The sequence below is a fragment of the Amphiura filiformis genome, chromosome 7 (assembly GCF_039555335.1).
Source record: "Amphiura filiformis chromosome 7, Afil_fr2py, whole genome shotgun sequence".
NCBI classification, from domain to species: domain Eukaryota; kingdom Metazoa; phylum Echinodermata; class Ophiuroidea; order Amphilepidida; family Amphiuridae; genus Amphiura; species Amphiura filiformis.
In genome coordinates, this window is record NC_092634.1 from 50,385,706 (window position 1) to 50,402,181 (window position 16,476).

The 16,476-nt window shown below is 35.9% G+C and overlaps 1 protein-coding gene across 3 annotated transcripts; it reads right to left on the reverse strand.

The window, feature by feature from the left end:
• Window positions 1-62: 62 nt before the first annotated feature.
• On the reverse strand, window positions 63-16,128 carry LOC140157286 (coiled-coil domain-containing protein 28B-like). 3 transcript variants are annotated; one of them, XM_072180428.1, is made up of 7 exons: window positions 15,907-16,128; window positions 8,843-9,271; window positions 4,677-4,827; window positions 3,844-3,943; window positions 3,660-3,720; window positions 2,100-2,122; window positions 63-1,526 (listed from the first exon to the last, which is right to left on the reverse strand). In XM_072180428.1, exons 2-7 carry the CDS (start codon window positions 9,155-9,157, stop codon window positions 1,469-1,471), a joined length of 708 nt encoding a protein of 235 aa, XP_072036529.1. In that variant the 5' UTR covers window positions 9,158-9,271; window positions 15,907-16,128; the 3' UTR covers window positions 63-1,468. The 3 variants fall into 3 exon arrangements, with proteins under 3 accessions (XP_072036529.1, XP_072036530.1, XP_072036528.1); XM_072180429.1 differs by having other exon boundaries at window positions 9,047-9,271; window positions 15,854-16,128; XM_072180427.1 differs by having other exon boundaries at window positions 15,854-16,128.
• Between the last annotated feature and the right edge of the window lie 348 nt (window positions 16,129-16,476).

Genomic DNA, 16,476 nt, shown 5'->3' on the forward strand with positions numbered 1-16,476 from the left:
ATCTATAGTCTATCTACCTCCAGTCACCGGCACTAGCTTTGAAGTGCAGCGTGTTCTGCGTTACTTGGTGCTTGTACATACTTTTACGCCTGCGATCAACGTGCTGCATATGTACACACAAGAAATCGCGCTAAGCCAACACAGCACACACTGAACTTCAAAGCTAGTGCCGGTGACTGGAGGTAGATGTACAGACTATAGCACATGGATGAATTCATGTTTAGTAGGAGTTTTCCAATGAAAATATGGACAAACAAAAAAATTTGTGCCAAAGCTAACCTATATTTTTCCACCCAAAAAAGAAGGTAAACAACTTGGATCAAATGCCTAGACATATCCCCTCTGATACTAGTCTAAATATACTGAGACTTTCTAGGCAGTTGTGGAAATCTAATTAAGAGGCTTTCTGGTAACTGGGGCTAACACTGGTTTGTCTGGAAAACTGGGCTAACACTGGTTTGTCTGGAAAACTGAGGGCTCTTATCAACTGCTAATATGGGGTGCAGAAAACTTAAAATTTGTCATAAGACACAGAATGACTACAATTTTCATTTTCGTACCACTCACTACAAGCTATTTATATTCATTGTATTGCACATTAATACGTGTAATAACCCAGGGGTGTGAGAGGCAGTGCAAAACAGTGCAAAATTTGGGTAAAATGCCAAATATGGGCTAAAATTATTTAAAATAAATTTGGCAACAAAAAAAGAGGAAATCAGCTGAAAAGAGGAACTCTCACACCCCTGATTAAAACCAAGAATTGTTTTATAACATATTGACCATAAAACCATTTCTGGAGAAAAAGAGGTGTAGCATATTTTCTTGGCGGGAATTGTTTGGATTTTACTACTATGTTGAAAAGTAGACCCACGTTAAAGAGTGATATAGTTGACATGTCTGGTCTAATGGTCTATATTGTGCATGTTAAATAGAGTAGACAAAGTTAGGACTTGAATTAATAATTTGTGATACTTCTGGTGAGATGTCAAAAGACAATTCCTGAAGTAAAATATATTGATAATAATCCGCAATATTATTAGGCCTGACGATTACGAGCTGATCAAACTATATGCATCACAAAATGGCAGCCATCACTGTATGCTATGCCACCATTGTGTGCAAAGAAAGAAATTCAGCCACTTTCGTCTCTTCGTATTCCATACTCTCATCAGGAAAGTACCTTTCAATGTATCCAAATCAAAATTCCTGTCGGGAGTTCCTTCATTTCAACATTCTGTACTCCCAGGAAAGTCCCATTTCATTGGACTGCATATGGATGGAGTGTCAAAATGGCAGCTACCACTGTACCCAATGTTATACTCAAGAATTGTGTTCAGAGTGTCTCGACCCTTCTCCACTCCAGGAATGTCCATTTCATTGGTCCAAGATTTTCTTTACAAGCAGAGCGACTTAAGCTTTAACATAATTTAATTACTCTGTAGTACCTGAGATCCATCTATAGATGCTATCTTGGCTGGGATACAAACACATCATCTTCATCTCGTGGTGGATGTAGACTTCGACTATGATGATCACAAGTTAAGGAAATCAACCTCAAAAATTCAACATATCACAACATATTAACAATGTATGATATTTCAAACAAATTAGTAATGAACATTTAGTACAGGTTCAGCTATTGTTGCATAGAAACTATAAATGTTCAAAACAGGCTGGTGGTTGTGGAGGGAGCACCCAGACCCTGTGCTATCTAAAAGGGGCTCTAAGAGTTGAAGCTAAAGATTGCCCAGGACCTCGACTCAATAAATTCTTCAGACCGTATTAAATATGACCTGACCAGTTACTGGACTTCCTAACACAGACCAGACTGACAATTAAGCAAAATAGCCTCACTGTCAATAACCCTGGTCCCGGCACTCACTCATCTTTTTTGAGAGCACACATGGGGTCCAAAATTAACCCATTTCCATGAAATTTCATTAGGGGGACAATTTATTAATAATAAATTATGGTGTCAAAATGTAATTTGTGTGCTTCACACATGCATGTAATATGCCAGCTCTTAACAGCCCTGATTCAAAAGTATGGTTACAAAATGTTGTAAATTGATTATGCTATTATTTTAAAAAGGATACATTGCAATGCTAAGCTGATCCAGCTGTAAGAGAGAGAGAGAAAGAAAGAAAATATAACAATCATCACAAGTTAACAACTATAAAATAGGAATCATTTCATACCATTACAATTTCCCTTTCATTCACACTAACATACTGTAAAACAAGTTAATTTTGCGAGCAATTTAATTTCGTGAGCACCTCCAATTCGCGAAATTAAATTGCCGCGAAATTACGTTTGTGAAAATACACTTGTAACTGGTGCCGAATTTGGCAACCCTAACTTAACCAATTAAATCTTGAATATTACTATTTTTAACCATAAAATCATAATGTTATGGCATAAATTATTATTTGTTAGTCATTTACCTTGTAACATCATTAACATAACTTCGTTTATCATGACAATGAAGGATCACATAAGTTCCAAAAAACTTTAATTTTCACGTATTTGGCTGGAGAATTGATTTGCTTATGTTGTTGATACATCTGGTTCTTTGAAAATAGTGACTCTGACGTTTTTGGCACAAGTTTCATTTCCCTCACATCATTTGTGTCAAAATAACTTCTGAATGCTTTTAAATATTTTTTTCACACCTAAGAAATTATAAAAATATTATTTTTTAGTGTTGTAGGATTAAAAAATAAAGTTTAAAAAAAAATTGTGTTTCCAGGATGTACAACGGGCATGGTGGGATATCCAAAATGGCAGCCTCCATTGAGTCCATTGTAAAACGTGTTGCTCAAAGTTCGCAAATTAAAATAATTTTCTTCATAGTTTGCATTTAAGTTCCGAGAATAAAACCGGCATATTTTGTTTCTAAATTAATTGCAACATTCTGTTGGGAAAGGTAAGATGAAAATTCTACCCGAAAACAAGAGAAAATTGAGGTTATGAATTCGGAAACTTCGTTACATACAGTGCATTTTAAGCTTCTATTTTTTTTTTTTTTTTTTTTGATTCGCGAAATTAAATTGCCGCGAAAATGTGGCTTTAATATTGGCGATTCACGAAATAAAGTTGCCGCAAAATTAAAGTGTTTTACAGTACTTATTCATTCAGATGAATGATAACATTTGACAATTCACATAGATCAGCAATTTATCATCAAAGATACATGTATTTTCAAATTTAAAATTATATATACATGTACTTTGGATTTGATAATCAAAGCTGTACGCCAAAAAAACATTGTCCATACGTGATTGGGGATGGCTACAAAACCATCGGTTGAACTGCTACCAGAATCTCTGATTGGGCCAAGTTTCTATTGTTTGGAATATCTCCATTTTTCAAATATTTTGGCATAAAACCAGGAGGCATACCTGATCAATAGCAATTAATTTTAAGTAATAAGTAACTGAAATACAGCTTGAATGCAAAGTTGTGTTTGAGAATCTACACATATTACAATTGCTTTAATGTTATTGTAGATTAATTCTACAATCATGCTTTGGAATTGGAAGGCACATCAACGTAATTTAGGGAGTTAGGGAGTGAAAACCCTTCCCATGTTTGTCTCTAATTCCCCTGCAAGTGTATGACTTTAAATATCACAAGTAATTTACAGTAAATCTTACATTTGACAGAAGATGATCCATGTTTGAACTTGCTAGCTCCATTGCTTCCTGGGTGTTACCCCTGTATGGGAAAAAGATGACAGAGTATGGTTGGTTTACTAGTTTGGTTGCTTTATTGTTTCTGATATGGCTGCAAACATATTGAATTAGTAAAATTCAAGAAACAAAGAGACTATATCCTTACCCTTTGGCCCTGAGTTGTGCATCCATTTGAAAATGTGTCCTGGCAAGCTTTTCCTGTAGATCTCTTATGTTATCCATCTTCTCAAATGAACAATGGGCATCTGAAAACATATCAAGAACAAACTTGTAGTTGTAAGTCTTATAATATGTTTGGTATACAGCACATCCCATATCATGTTATCACTAATGTAGGAGAACCTTCCTTAGCCTAGATCAAATATGTGCCCGCAATCAAGCTCTACATGGAAGTATAGCTCAGAGGTGTGATATCAGAAAGCCTTTCAACTTTCATATTGAAACTGATCAAACTGTTTCACGTGCTGTTTGTCAGTCAAAAATTGTAGGTGCATTCCTGTTGTAAATGTCCATTACTATAATTATGTGTGTCGCTGGAAAACATTAAAAAATTTACTTTACGATTGATCAGAAAAAGAAATCTGAGTGCAGGTGCTAGTTCATGTGCGACCATCTTCAAGACTCCTTCCAAAAACAGAAGATCGTAACTGACTTACGATTTTACCACTTGCAAACTGTTTGTTAATTGTTAAAGATGAAGCCCCGCTTTTGGTTCAAGTTCCGTAGGGAATTAGTCAAGGTTAAAATGTATCCATGTTAATTCTGTTCTGTCTGTCATCAAAGCAACAGGTGTAAGTCAGTTCTTCTGTGGCGAACTAGCCAAGCGGGGCTTCCTGTTTAAATAGACTAGATGAAATATGCAATCCAATTGCTAGACAAAAGCAACAGTTATTTATTATTCAGCTTTTCATTTGGCCATTAAGAGAGAAGTCAACAAATATTGCCAAATAATTTCCATATTCAAAAGCAAACTCTCACCAAATGCTTGCACTCTCCCTGAATCAAAGTCATCTAGCAATTTGAGCAGTCCCTCCTGCATGTTACGGACATCGTTGATATCTGTGATGAAACTATGTTCTTTACAAGGTCGGTCCAAATCTAGCTCTGCATTCTTGGTCTTGCGCTTAGCCTGTGGGGAAAATTAAATTGTGGAAAATTCGATTTAACTGAATATTTGACTTGATCACTTCTGCAGAATTCTCATGAATGTTTTATTTTTAGATTGATCAATACCCATCACTTATGAAAAATTGCTCATGTGATCTTCATTGACCAATCACTGCTTTTCATAAATTACAATTCTCTTTTGAAAAAGATTCATCAGGATCGATTATTAGTTCATTCAAGCGGAGAAGGTTCTTTTTTCATATTCAACAAACTGCTACTAACTCAGTTAAGGGCTGGGGTATGAACGTTTGGACAGTATTTATTTTGGGACATTAGGGCACATCAGACATATCGAATTGCATTCTGAATACGAAGAATGTCATTCTGATGTCAAATAATTTTGATTTTTGAAATTAGCAATTTAATACACATTTTATGGCAAATCATTAAAATTGATATTTTGATATTTAACAGTACTTGAAGTAAACTTTATAAATCTGATGATTTGTACTTAAAGTGTATATAGGTGGGATGAAAAGCCGACGATCAATTGAAAATTTTGACCTTTCGTATTGAAGATATGGATTTTTTTTCCCAAAACACCAAAAAAAATTAGGTCTTTTTGGGAAAAAATCCATATCTTTAATATGAAAGGTCAAAATTTTCAATTGACCGTAAACTTTTTCCTTCCTGCTACATACACTTTAAGAATATATCATTAGATTTATATAATGTACTTCGAGGACTGTTATATATCAAAAATTTGAAAAATATCAAATTTTTATAATTTGTCATAAAATTTGTATTATATTGTAATTTTCAAAAAATGAAAATTATTTGATATCAGAAAGACATGCTTCGTATTCAGAATGCAATTCGATAGTCTGAGGTGCTCTCATGTCCCACAAAAATACTGTCAAAGTAATAAACGCTCATTTTAGATCCCTTAATATTTCAATTCCTGTCAGAAACCTTGTTAACTCTGGTGTGGTGTTTCATTGGCAACAAGGAAGATTGGTAAACATTATTTTTTTTACCAGGTTCTCCGTGCAAATAATAAAGGGGACACACAGAAAAACTGATCCCACCCAGGAATCAAACACAGGACCTAAGGTTTACAAGACCTGTGCCTGTGACTTGGTACTTTGTGATTAGGGTGGTTGAAATTTGGTAGCATCATCAATTCAAAACCAGACAAGAGTGTAGCTGGTTCCAAAAATATCTAGAAATATCACACCAGAGTGACCAAGATTCCTAACAGGAATTGAAAATAATATTTCTGATTGAGAACCTTTTACACTTAAACGACAGTTTATCAAGATACAATAAACAAACTTCTGAATGTTTTTAACTGCAATATTTGAAAGTCACAAAGCCCCAAAACTGACCACCTCTGCCCCAAAACTGACCAATCATTTGCCTTTGCAAAGGATTTGAGTATTTATAAATAAAAATTCCAGGAGCTTCTGGAAATGATTTTTGGTCAAGACAGTTGGCGAAACCTGTTCATCAGTTTATTGCTCATTTATGTTTTATAAACCAAAATGAGTTTCAAACATATTGGATGAATCACAAAATTGTCATGATAATGAAAAGTGCTAACTATTTTGCAATGCTTCAGTTCAGCTACAATTGTAAGTTTGTCTGAAAACATCCTTTTTGGAAAATGTGACTATTTTAGGAAAAAAGAAAATTATTTTGAAAAGGGGCAACTTCGATTAGGTTAGCTAATAAATGTGTCCTCTTTTCACAAGTTTCTGAATTTTTCAAATCGATGAAATGTTCACTAAGTTATGCAACCATATGTTTTGTAATTTTAGGGCAGTTTTTTGTGTGAATCCTTTATGAATTATAACATGCATCACTATACTAGCACAGCACAAGGAAAAGTCAACTGTAAGGAATTTTCATTGGAAGAACTTGAATTCTTAAATCATGCACCCCATGAGTCATGCATTTGTAATCAGCAAATAAAGCAAAAAAAAGTTCATCAAAACGTAATACATGCATGGACAAAGTTCACTACACGTACTACTGAAATGAGAAGTATAATATTTATGAGGGGTTCAGAAGGGGTAGTATGAGTCATGATTGAGTATGGGCATCATTAATTTTAGACAAATTTTAAATGGTATTGTTACAGATCTTCACTTTGATATTAGTGATGCTGGTAAACTGCAAGTGGGTTATTCTAGTTGAAATGCATACCCCCTATGGAAGACATGACCTTAATCTTCTACACAGGGAATGTGCATTTAAAACTGGGTTACCGTACCAGACTCCATTTGAAATCCATTTCAAATGGAATAACCCAATTCAATGTGTTACCCTTTAACGCGGCTGTGTACTCTAGCCATTGTTTCTTTCTCAAAATTGAGTTTTTTGATATGTTTGTACCTTGTTATGTTTTTTATAAATACAAGGAATGAAAATCCAGATTTGTAAACTCCAACTGCAATATTTTAAGGATTTTATTTCACTATTCCACTCGTGTTTGAAATTGAAAAGGAAAGAAAATCTTTGTTGTACCAGCAAGGTACACGCGGCAATAACAACTCATCGCGTTGCGTATCGCGCAATTTGTGAACGCACAAATACGCGGACGCATACACGACGCTTATCTGCATGCGCGGCGCAACTTATGGAAACACCACGGAAGCACTGATTTCACAAAAACCTAGTGGTCAAATGGCTCCGTTTTAGCTGATAAAATGTGGGTTTTTCAAGTTCTTTCCCCGATTTAAATATCAAGTTATGAATGGATTTCGCTCAAACTTCTCAAGGGCTGTGGATTTACCCAATGTTCACGTAATGTAAGTTACAAAACGAAAACTGTCGCATTCTCCTGTGAGATTCGATGAAAGTGCAAAATGTGACCACTTTAAACTTCAACAGCCATTATTTCAATGTTCATTTTCTCGGTAAAATGACGATTTAGGTACACGATAACTCAATAAATACAGCATCTATAGGTAAGCAAATATGATCATCGTAAAAAGCATGATCGACTCAAGAAACGGTTTTCTCATTTTTTATATTTTGGTCTATTTCCGATTTTAGGCATCATTTTGTGCAAATAGGCGTTTTGAATTTTAAAAGTTCATTTTGATGCCTTATATGGTCAATATCTCAAAAAATAAGGCCAATATCAAAAAAATAAAAAAAACGTTTTTTGGAATGGAGCCTCAAGATTGAGCTAAAAACAAAATAAAATATTTTGGAAAGAGTGTTTATTTGTTATGATGTACCTAACAAATATTGCCAAAAACTCACTTTTTTGTGATTTTCTTCAAAATTGTTGTTTTTACCCCAAATCTGTATTTGTATTAAGATTTATTGATGTCTTGCCTTCATAAAAATGTATACTTTTATATGTTTTTTTTTTTTTATTACAAAGTTATTGCACTTTTACTACATGCATGTCTGAGAGTACACAGCCACCTTAAAGAGTTAATGTTCTTTAAATTTCAAATTTAAATTGATAATTATGTGAAATTTTCAACATCACAACACATCAAAAATGCCAAGATGGTTCCAAAATATGAAATTGATACTGGAAATCAAAACACAACCTGTTTTTATTTCCCTTCATGCTGACTTGGTTCATGGTTTATTATCGATTGAGGGTCTCGGGTATCTCCATGCTTTATCCAGTACCTATAATAGTGCAATTAATTAAGTTATTTTTAGGAAAAATTAGGAAATTTAGTGAAATTTTATGACATATATCATACCAAAGGTAGAAAAAGGGGGTAATTAACATACCAAATAGCCCAAAATGCGGAACATCCCTGTACAGCCCTTATCCCTCTGGTACACACAAGCAAGTTTAAAAATGCCCAAGAAACAGCTGCATAGAGTTGTTTTTATGTCACTGACTTCACTACGCAAAAAACCCTCACCAATAAGGGACTTAAAGATTTCAGCATGATTACTGAATAAGTTGATAATGATAATTCATTAAAAAATTTGCCCCCTCTAGCACAATTTGATCAGATTATGTCATGTCACATTGATTAATCAACCTCAATCCGTACCTTTCTGCCATCCGGTGTAGTCTGACCCGATCCATTTTTCTTTTTCTGCATTTGAGACTGGTAACCCCATCCAGGCAATGAACTGCCACCACCACCTTGATAAGCATGCTGAGAAGAAGGAAGCTGTAATGCATGCTGGGACTGTTGAAAGGCATGCTGGGAGGGCATGACAGGGTTTATGGGAGAAGGCATGGGCCCACTTACGCTGTGCCGACTACCCTGACGTGTCGTCCTGGTAGACTGCTGTGACAGCGCACTCTGGTGATGCGATTGACTGGCGAGGGAGCCTGGTCGTTGAACCTTTCCGATGTCCATGTTACTGTTATGTATTAGTATTATTAGATGGATGATGAAGACCTGGTATATTAGATGGATGATGAAGAGCTGGTTTTTAGTATTGTGGGTTTCTTGTCTCACCTAATGATCAATCTTGGAAAAGGAAGACATAGAAACAAAAACTTATTAGAATTAAGAATTCCATTTAACCCCTAAAAATAAAAACAATTCATCAACATTATTCATTACAAATCCTCTCATCAATGGATGGTATCATACCTAACCTGAATGCTAACTGGCCAATTATCTATCAATTCTGTGAATGTCCCTTAAGGGCGTACTACACCCTTGGCCAATTTTGTGCCCATTTTTGTATTTTTCTCAAAATTTATAGCGCATTGGTGACAAGTAAGATGTATATTATAGGGGCAAGGACTACAACTACTGCACTGAAAATTCAGCAACTCACGGCAAGTCGTTATTGATTTATTGATCAAATAATGGGTTTCCCTCATTTTTGACTGTAATTCCCCAACTGTTGTCTGTGCTGACATAAAATTTCCAGTACAGTAGTTGTAGTCCTTGCCCCTATATTATACATTTCTTACTTGTCACCAATGCGCTATAATTTTAGAGAAAAATACAAAAATAGACACAAAATTGGTCAGGGGTGTAGTACCCCCTTAAATGGACTGATTAATTTGCAGTCCATACTCGTTTGGAAGATTTTGGAAACATTTTCCCTGTAGAACTAGGGTGAGAATCTTTAAAACTCACCCTCCACTTCCTCAGTAATATGAATCTTTCTCATAGGGAAAATACAAAATTCAAATGGAGCTGTTATTGTTTTATTTCATCTGACATTCATACTCCCCCTGTGCAAGATATTTCTAACATCTTCCACATGGGTAGTGTGGATTTTAAATGGTCAGTTTTCAGAATCCTAGAAAAGGTAGAAAGTAACACAGAAAGCTCATTAAAGGGGGGGGGGGGATAACCCTATCAGTTTAGTATGGATTGTCTTCAAACTTGCATGCAATTTCAAATATTGTCCCCTTTATGCATAGATTATGTGAGAAAACAAGAACATTTTCAGCGTAAATGTGAATAATTAGCACAATTAGCAAGCCAATACATTGGTACGTGTGAATCGCATTATGGTTTGTTTTTTTTGCATTTTTTTGCTTTATGGAAAAAAAAAATTTCTTTATTTTATCTTTAAAATTAATTAATTAATTCTGTAGTGGGGGGCATGCTCTCTCATTTTTTTTTCATGTTCCTCGTATCATGCTTGAATTGACAAGAATAGGTTTTGCTTTTTATTTATTTCGCCCCCCAAAAGTAATTTCTAAATATTTTTGTTTTAAGCGTACATATTATCATAGCGCCCTCTATTATTATGGACCTATTTCTTAAGTTCATGCAGCGGTATGGGAGTAAAACAGATCGAATTCAACAATTCATTCTTTCCCTACCGGTACCCAGAATGTTGAAAATAGACACTACTATTCACCTATTTGTCCATGATTGGAAATACATCAATTTGGATCGTCAAATTTCAGGATGGTATTGGTAAGGCCAAGTAAAAAACAGAAACAAGACTTTTCTAGTCTGGACTTTCTCAAAAAAAGGAGGAGGCAGGGCTTTACTTAAATTTTTTGCTTTATTTTCCAAGATGGCCACCATGCTAAATATGGCTGGCCAGGGATGACCAATGAACCATCAACTTATTAGAACACTCCCATAGACATGCTGGGAGCTCAGCTGTGCACTGCTTGCACAGACATTTCTAAATTGAGCTCTTTCTTTTATTTTTCGATATTTTTCTGTAAAAATTGGGGAAGTAAATGCTTAAATGCCAATGTTGCTCCCAATTGCTATTTTTGGACTTTTATTTCGTTCCAATGTCCGGTCAGAAAATTCATAATTCGAAAAGTTTTTGACCGATTTTGAGCACCAAAATATTTCTGTTGATGAGTTCTATCCAGAAAACAATCTTTTACTAGTACATTGTAATATGTAGAGGCAACATGAAATTTTGATGGTCATCCCTATTTTTAGTCCACTTGCTAAGCATGTTTCAAAATTTTGAAAATGTACATTGTTCAGCTTGACAATAGCTATTGAAGATAATGAACACAGCCTGGCAACGCACTACATGTATTGTAACAGGAAAACCGGGGGGATTATGAGAATATTATGAGGGCGTTAGACCATGTTTACGGACGGCCGGACCCGTGCTGGGGTCGACAACATGAAAATGAACGGCCTAAATAGTAAGCAGACGAAACACAAGATGTAGAATGTTCACAGTTCTCATATTATTATTTCTTTCCATCAATGGATTCCATCAACAGCAATAGCTGTCTACACAAAGTCGTAGTCAATGCCGTAAGTTAATACAATATTTTTGGTGTAGATTTACGTGCTGTACTGAGGGATAGAAATGACAAGGCATTTATACATATATAAGCTTACAAAGAGCAAATGCCTACCTGTTATTTAGGCCTAAAGTTTAACGCAACCTACATGTAGCAAGATACAGAAAGGGAGTCTTTAAAAATAGAGGGTGTTATTTTTAACACCAAATTACGAGCACCAGGCCAGCCGACCTCAAGCATTAAATACCTATTCGATAACATGCATTAAATATCACGCGGCTTATGCCTAGGCTTCATCATGCCTTAGACATGCGTGCATACAGTATTGAAATAATGATAATTTGGCAAGACTCCATTTGCGTTCATGCGGGTTGTTTATTATTTTACTTTTTGATGTTCAAATGTTGACACAGGAAGATTTTGATTTATAATAATGAGGGGGATGTTATTTAGCTTAAAAGTACATGGCTCGGTTCTATGACAGAGATATGGTTCACTACAATGGCTGAGGTTAAAGCTTAACCGATGCACGCACACTGCATAGGCCAAACAGTCTATGCTAAGCTTAAACCAAATATTAAAAACCCTGGTTAACCTTTTGCTTCATCCGGCAGTATCAGTCATCTTAAATGTGCATTGACACCTTGGAGCAAAGAAGCTCTCATAAATGGGTCATACGGCTGAAGATACCAGATATTATACAGCAAAGACTCAACCTTTTGCACAGCCATTGTAGTAACCACATCTCCATCAGGAACCTGCAGGAGGCCTATCAGCCTCCATATCATCAGCGAGTCGGCTTACAATACATAAAAAGTTACATGTCCAGATTTGATTTAGTCATTAATTAGGCCTAAAATTTAGTACCACATACCGGATTTGGCATGGGCCACTGCCGGCATGGCAGTGGCTTTTCTAACCCTTTTACATCTCACCTGCAGATCTTCTGTCTGTTGAAATAGAAATCAACTGTAAATCTAAATAATTGAGCTAAATAAAAACTATGTCTCTCACGAATCAAGTCTGCTGTCGGAATGACGCTACTTGTTTTAAAAAGCGACGCCAAAAGTCTGTCTCATTGCTCATGCGCAACTCCTCAGAATTAGCTGATTGGTTTAGCACGGCAACTTCTAGCCAGGTTGACTCCGCCCACAATAATATAGAGGGCGTATGATCGTGCCAGGGCAGCGCGGACATCATTGTAGTTGATTATGCTGAAATTTAAGGCCTACTTGTATTAATTATCTGATCATGTTGAATTTTAAGGTCTACATTTATATTAAAGAATTATTTAGTTAACCAGCACATTTATACCACACATTATATAGAAATATAATACGCCTACGATAATTTAAATACATTTAACATAAAGGGCCAAAAGTAGCTTTATTACAGTATATAGGCCTACCCATTGACCTAAGGTGGTATGCATCACCTAGATGTCATTTCCTTGGTCAAATTCACTGGTGGCAAATTGTGAAAATACATCACACAACATCGTCGACGAACTATCTGCCACTGTTCTGGCGTACCATGGCTTTACAACCTTCTTCGCCGTCCATTTGGGTTGTTTTACAATCAGGGTACATTTCGGCTGAGCACCATATTGTGCCCTCTTTCAAACATTAGATCTACTGTATGATTAAAAGTTGCCATGGCATGCCTTATTATTGGCCTCTATTACTTAAGTTCCACCTTCAGTGGCGTGCCGTGGCCGCCCCAACCCGGGGCTGAAGAAAATTCAATTTTGCCGCCCTTCCTCAACAGCCCGAAAAGGTTGACCCACTTTTTTTTCTCGGCTAGCGCCCTAAAAGCAGCACATTTTGATGAATAGTACCATTTTTTCAAAATTTTGTATGCTTTATCAAAATTAAATTTTCCGCCCTTTTTTACTTACTAATTCTTTTTGCCGCCCCCTTCTTTTTTGCCGCCCCTGTTTTTGCCGTCCCTTCTTCTTCCGCCGCCCCTTCATTTTGGCCGCCCCCTGCTTTTACCCTGGGGGGCTGGCGCCCCAAAAAATATGCGCATGCACCTTAGTCCGAATAATCAGACCCAGAACAAAATATTAATTTCTGACATGATCCTGTTCTGGGTCTGAACTGTTTCCATATGAAAGCTTGATGGCAAATAGGACAAAAGAAGCACATGGTTCTACTTGACAGCTTTTTAATCCCTATTCATGTTACGTGAATCACGCTATTGTGGACTATCCTTTTGATATTTGAGTGTTTGGACAAGCGGAACGGTCTTTTGTCTACCTCTTGTAAACAAACCAGGAGGTCGCAATCGTCCTCCTCGCCGATTACGAAAGTCAGCGTAATAGTATGGCACTAGTTCCACCTACATTTTGTACATGTACAGCCACACCCGGGCAGCCAAAAGAAGAAACTGTTCTAGCAAATAATGAAAATATACATTTCTGTATCATTTTGAGACAAAATAGCTGTCTCATTTGACCTTTGTGAACTTTGCAATTATGAAATATCACTGGCTGCCAGCAATAACATTTAAAAGCTAGTGCCGTACTATTACGCTGACTTTCGTATTCGGCGAGTAGGACGATTTCGACCTCCTGGTTTGTTTACAAACAGAGAGGTAGACAAAAGACCGTTCCGCTTGTCCAAACACTCAAGTATCAGAAGGATGGTCCACAATAGCGTGATTCACGTAACCTGAATAGGGATTAAAAAGCTGTCACGTAGAACCATGTGCTTCTATTGTCCAATTTGCCATCAAGATTTCATCAGGGTTGCCAAACCCGCGATTTCGGCGCCCGATTGGGCGATTTTCAACTTCCGTCCCGCGACAAAGAAAGTGCTCCCGCGATTTCGCGACATTTGGGCTACTTTGAAAATCTCTCACCACGAAATGTATTAAATGTTGGGCGATTTGTGACAAAGCCGACTTCAAAACTTAATTTTTTATTTTTTTTTCCAATTCTTTCAATGGTCATTCAACAAAAGCACCAAACAACTAATTCAATAAGCAAAAGTTACAAAACACTCTGTGGTCAGTGTGTGCTTCCCATGACAATGGGACGCACAGGGAGGGGGGCTGGTTAATCGCATCACATGTTGTTGCTAAAGACCACTTGAGCTGGAGGATTATCCTTAGAATACTCCCATCTAAATACTCACAAGTGGTTTAAGACAACTTTTGACTTAAGTAGCTTCTTAGTGTCAGCGGGGTGCCAAGTTCAGTCTACTTCAACATAAGTTTTGGGGTTTTTTTCACATGGCGGTTCTTTTGAAATAAAATGTGTAAACACCTACCGCACATTTTCTTTTAAAACGGCATGATGATAAAAGTACCAGCCGTTTTGAATTTGATTAAAAATAGTACATGCACATGTTGTTATCACTCAGCTGAAGGCAAATATTTGTAGGCCTATGTTTGTTTTCCTGGCATTTAAAAAAATTAATTTTGTTCGTTTGTTTGTAATTTGTTTCAGCATTTCCAAAAATTAAAAAGATAGTGCAGAACCCTGTCAAAAGTCAACATTTTATTTTCCTTGCAGTTAATTTTTTTCTTACATTTTTGAAAATGTTCGTTAGTTTTTCATTATTTCAATTTGCAGTTTAAACATTTTGTTTTCAATATTAGTTTATAATTTATTTCAATATTTCCACAAAAATTCACAAATAAATTTTCCTTACAGTAGGCCTAGGCCTATAACAAAAAATCAGTTTTTGTTAGTTTTTTCAGCATTAAAAAAATAGAAAAGAAAGGTGTAGACCCCCCGAGCCGTCTTTTAATTTTTCTTTTTTTAAAAACTTTTTTCATTTTTTGTTAGTTTTTTTATAATTTATTTCAGCTTTGCCCAAAAATTCCAAAATAAAGGGGGGTATAGTACCCCTCAAATCGACTTTTAAATTTGTCTTCAACTTTTTTAAATTTTATTTTTTCCAGTTTTTCAGTGTTTTTTTTTTTTTTTTTTTTAGAATTTATTTCAGCATTTTCCAAAAAATTCAAAATAAAACGGGGGTGTAGAACCCCCCCTAAATCGACTTTAAAATTTTGGGCGATTTTTTTGGCTATTTGGGCGACATTTCATGGCTAATACCCGCGACTTGGGCTAAAAAGTTTTGGCAACCCTGGATTTCATATGGAAACAGTTCAGACCCAGTACACGATCATGTCAGAAATTAATATTTTGTTCTGGGTCTGATTATTCGGACTACATAAAAGCATATTTTGTTGACAGTTCAGAAGTAAGAAAGAATGAACAGTTTACCAACCCAAAATGTTACAATTAAACATGACAACAAATAAACACAACTCCCGACCGGCACACAACAAGGAGATCCTTCACATGTGTATAAATATTATAAGTCATAAACTTTGATAAAGTTACCTTCATTCAGCATGTTCAGTCGACCAGGCTTTAGCTTATTAGGGTAAGCTTACCAACGCATGAACGACAACAACACGTCACGACAATGCATTGCATAAATATTATATCTTTAGCTGTTCAAGCAACACAACTGATGATTCACAACTTGGACGCTAAAAGTCGCCGCAAATAGGAGATCTGGATCCAAGACCGGCGTAATTTTGCTTGATTTATAATAACGCCCAACAAAACAATTTTTCCTTCGTAATTTTTTTGCCCAATGGCGTCTTTAAAGGCAGCTCGTAACCAATTAATTATAGGCAGATGGAGGCTCATTGCACCTTGTTTAACTAGTAACAAACGCACGGCGCATGCGCGAGCCGGGAAATTCAGTTTTGGTTTTGAAACGTAAACAAAGCTGAATATCAAAACGACTCCATGCAGAAAATCACTTCTTTTTATAAAACTAAGCAAAATGACAACAATTACTTTAGGGAATATAAACACCAAAGTCATATCTAGCACATATGTCAAAAAGAAGTTGAAAATTCATCAGATAAGCGAGAAAGGGTCGAATTTTCGGTCAAAAAAATTTCGAAAAAATCATATTTTTTGGCATTAAAACTTGGCAATAAAAAATTCCC

Excerpts from the sequence above, each read along its gene's own strand:
- LOC140157286 (XM_072180428.1), bottom strand. The coding sequence starts at position 9,157 with ATGGACATCGGAAAGGTTCAACGACCAGGCTCCCTCGCCAGTCAATCG. Across the intron at positions 4,828-8,842 it reads CTACACCGGATGGCAGAAAG|GCTAAGCGCAAGACCAAGAA; the intron begins GTACGGATTGAG and ends TTTTCCCCACAG. Across the intron at positions 1,527-2,099 it reads GATCAGCTTAGCATTGCAAT|TCGAAGTCTACATCCACCAC; the intron begins GTATCCTTTTTA and ends TGATCATCATAG.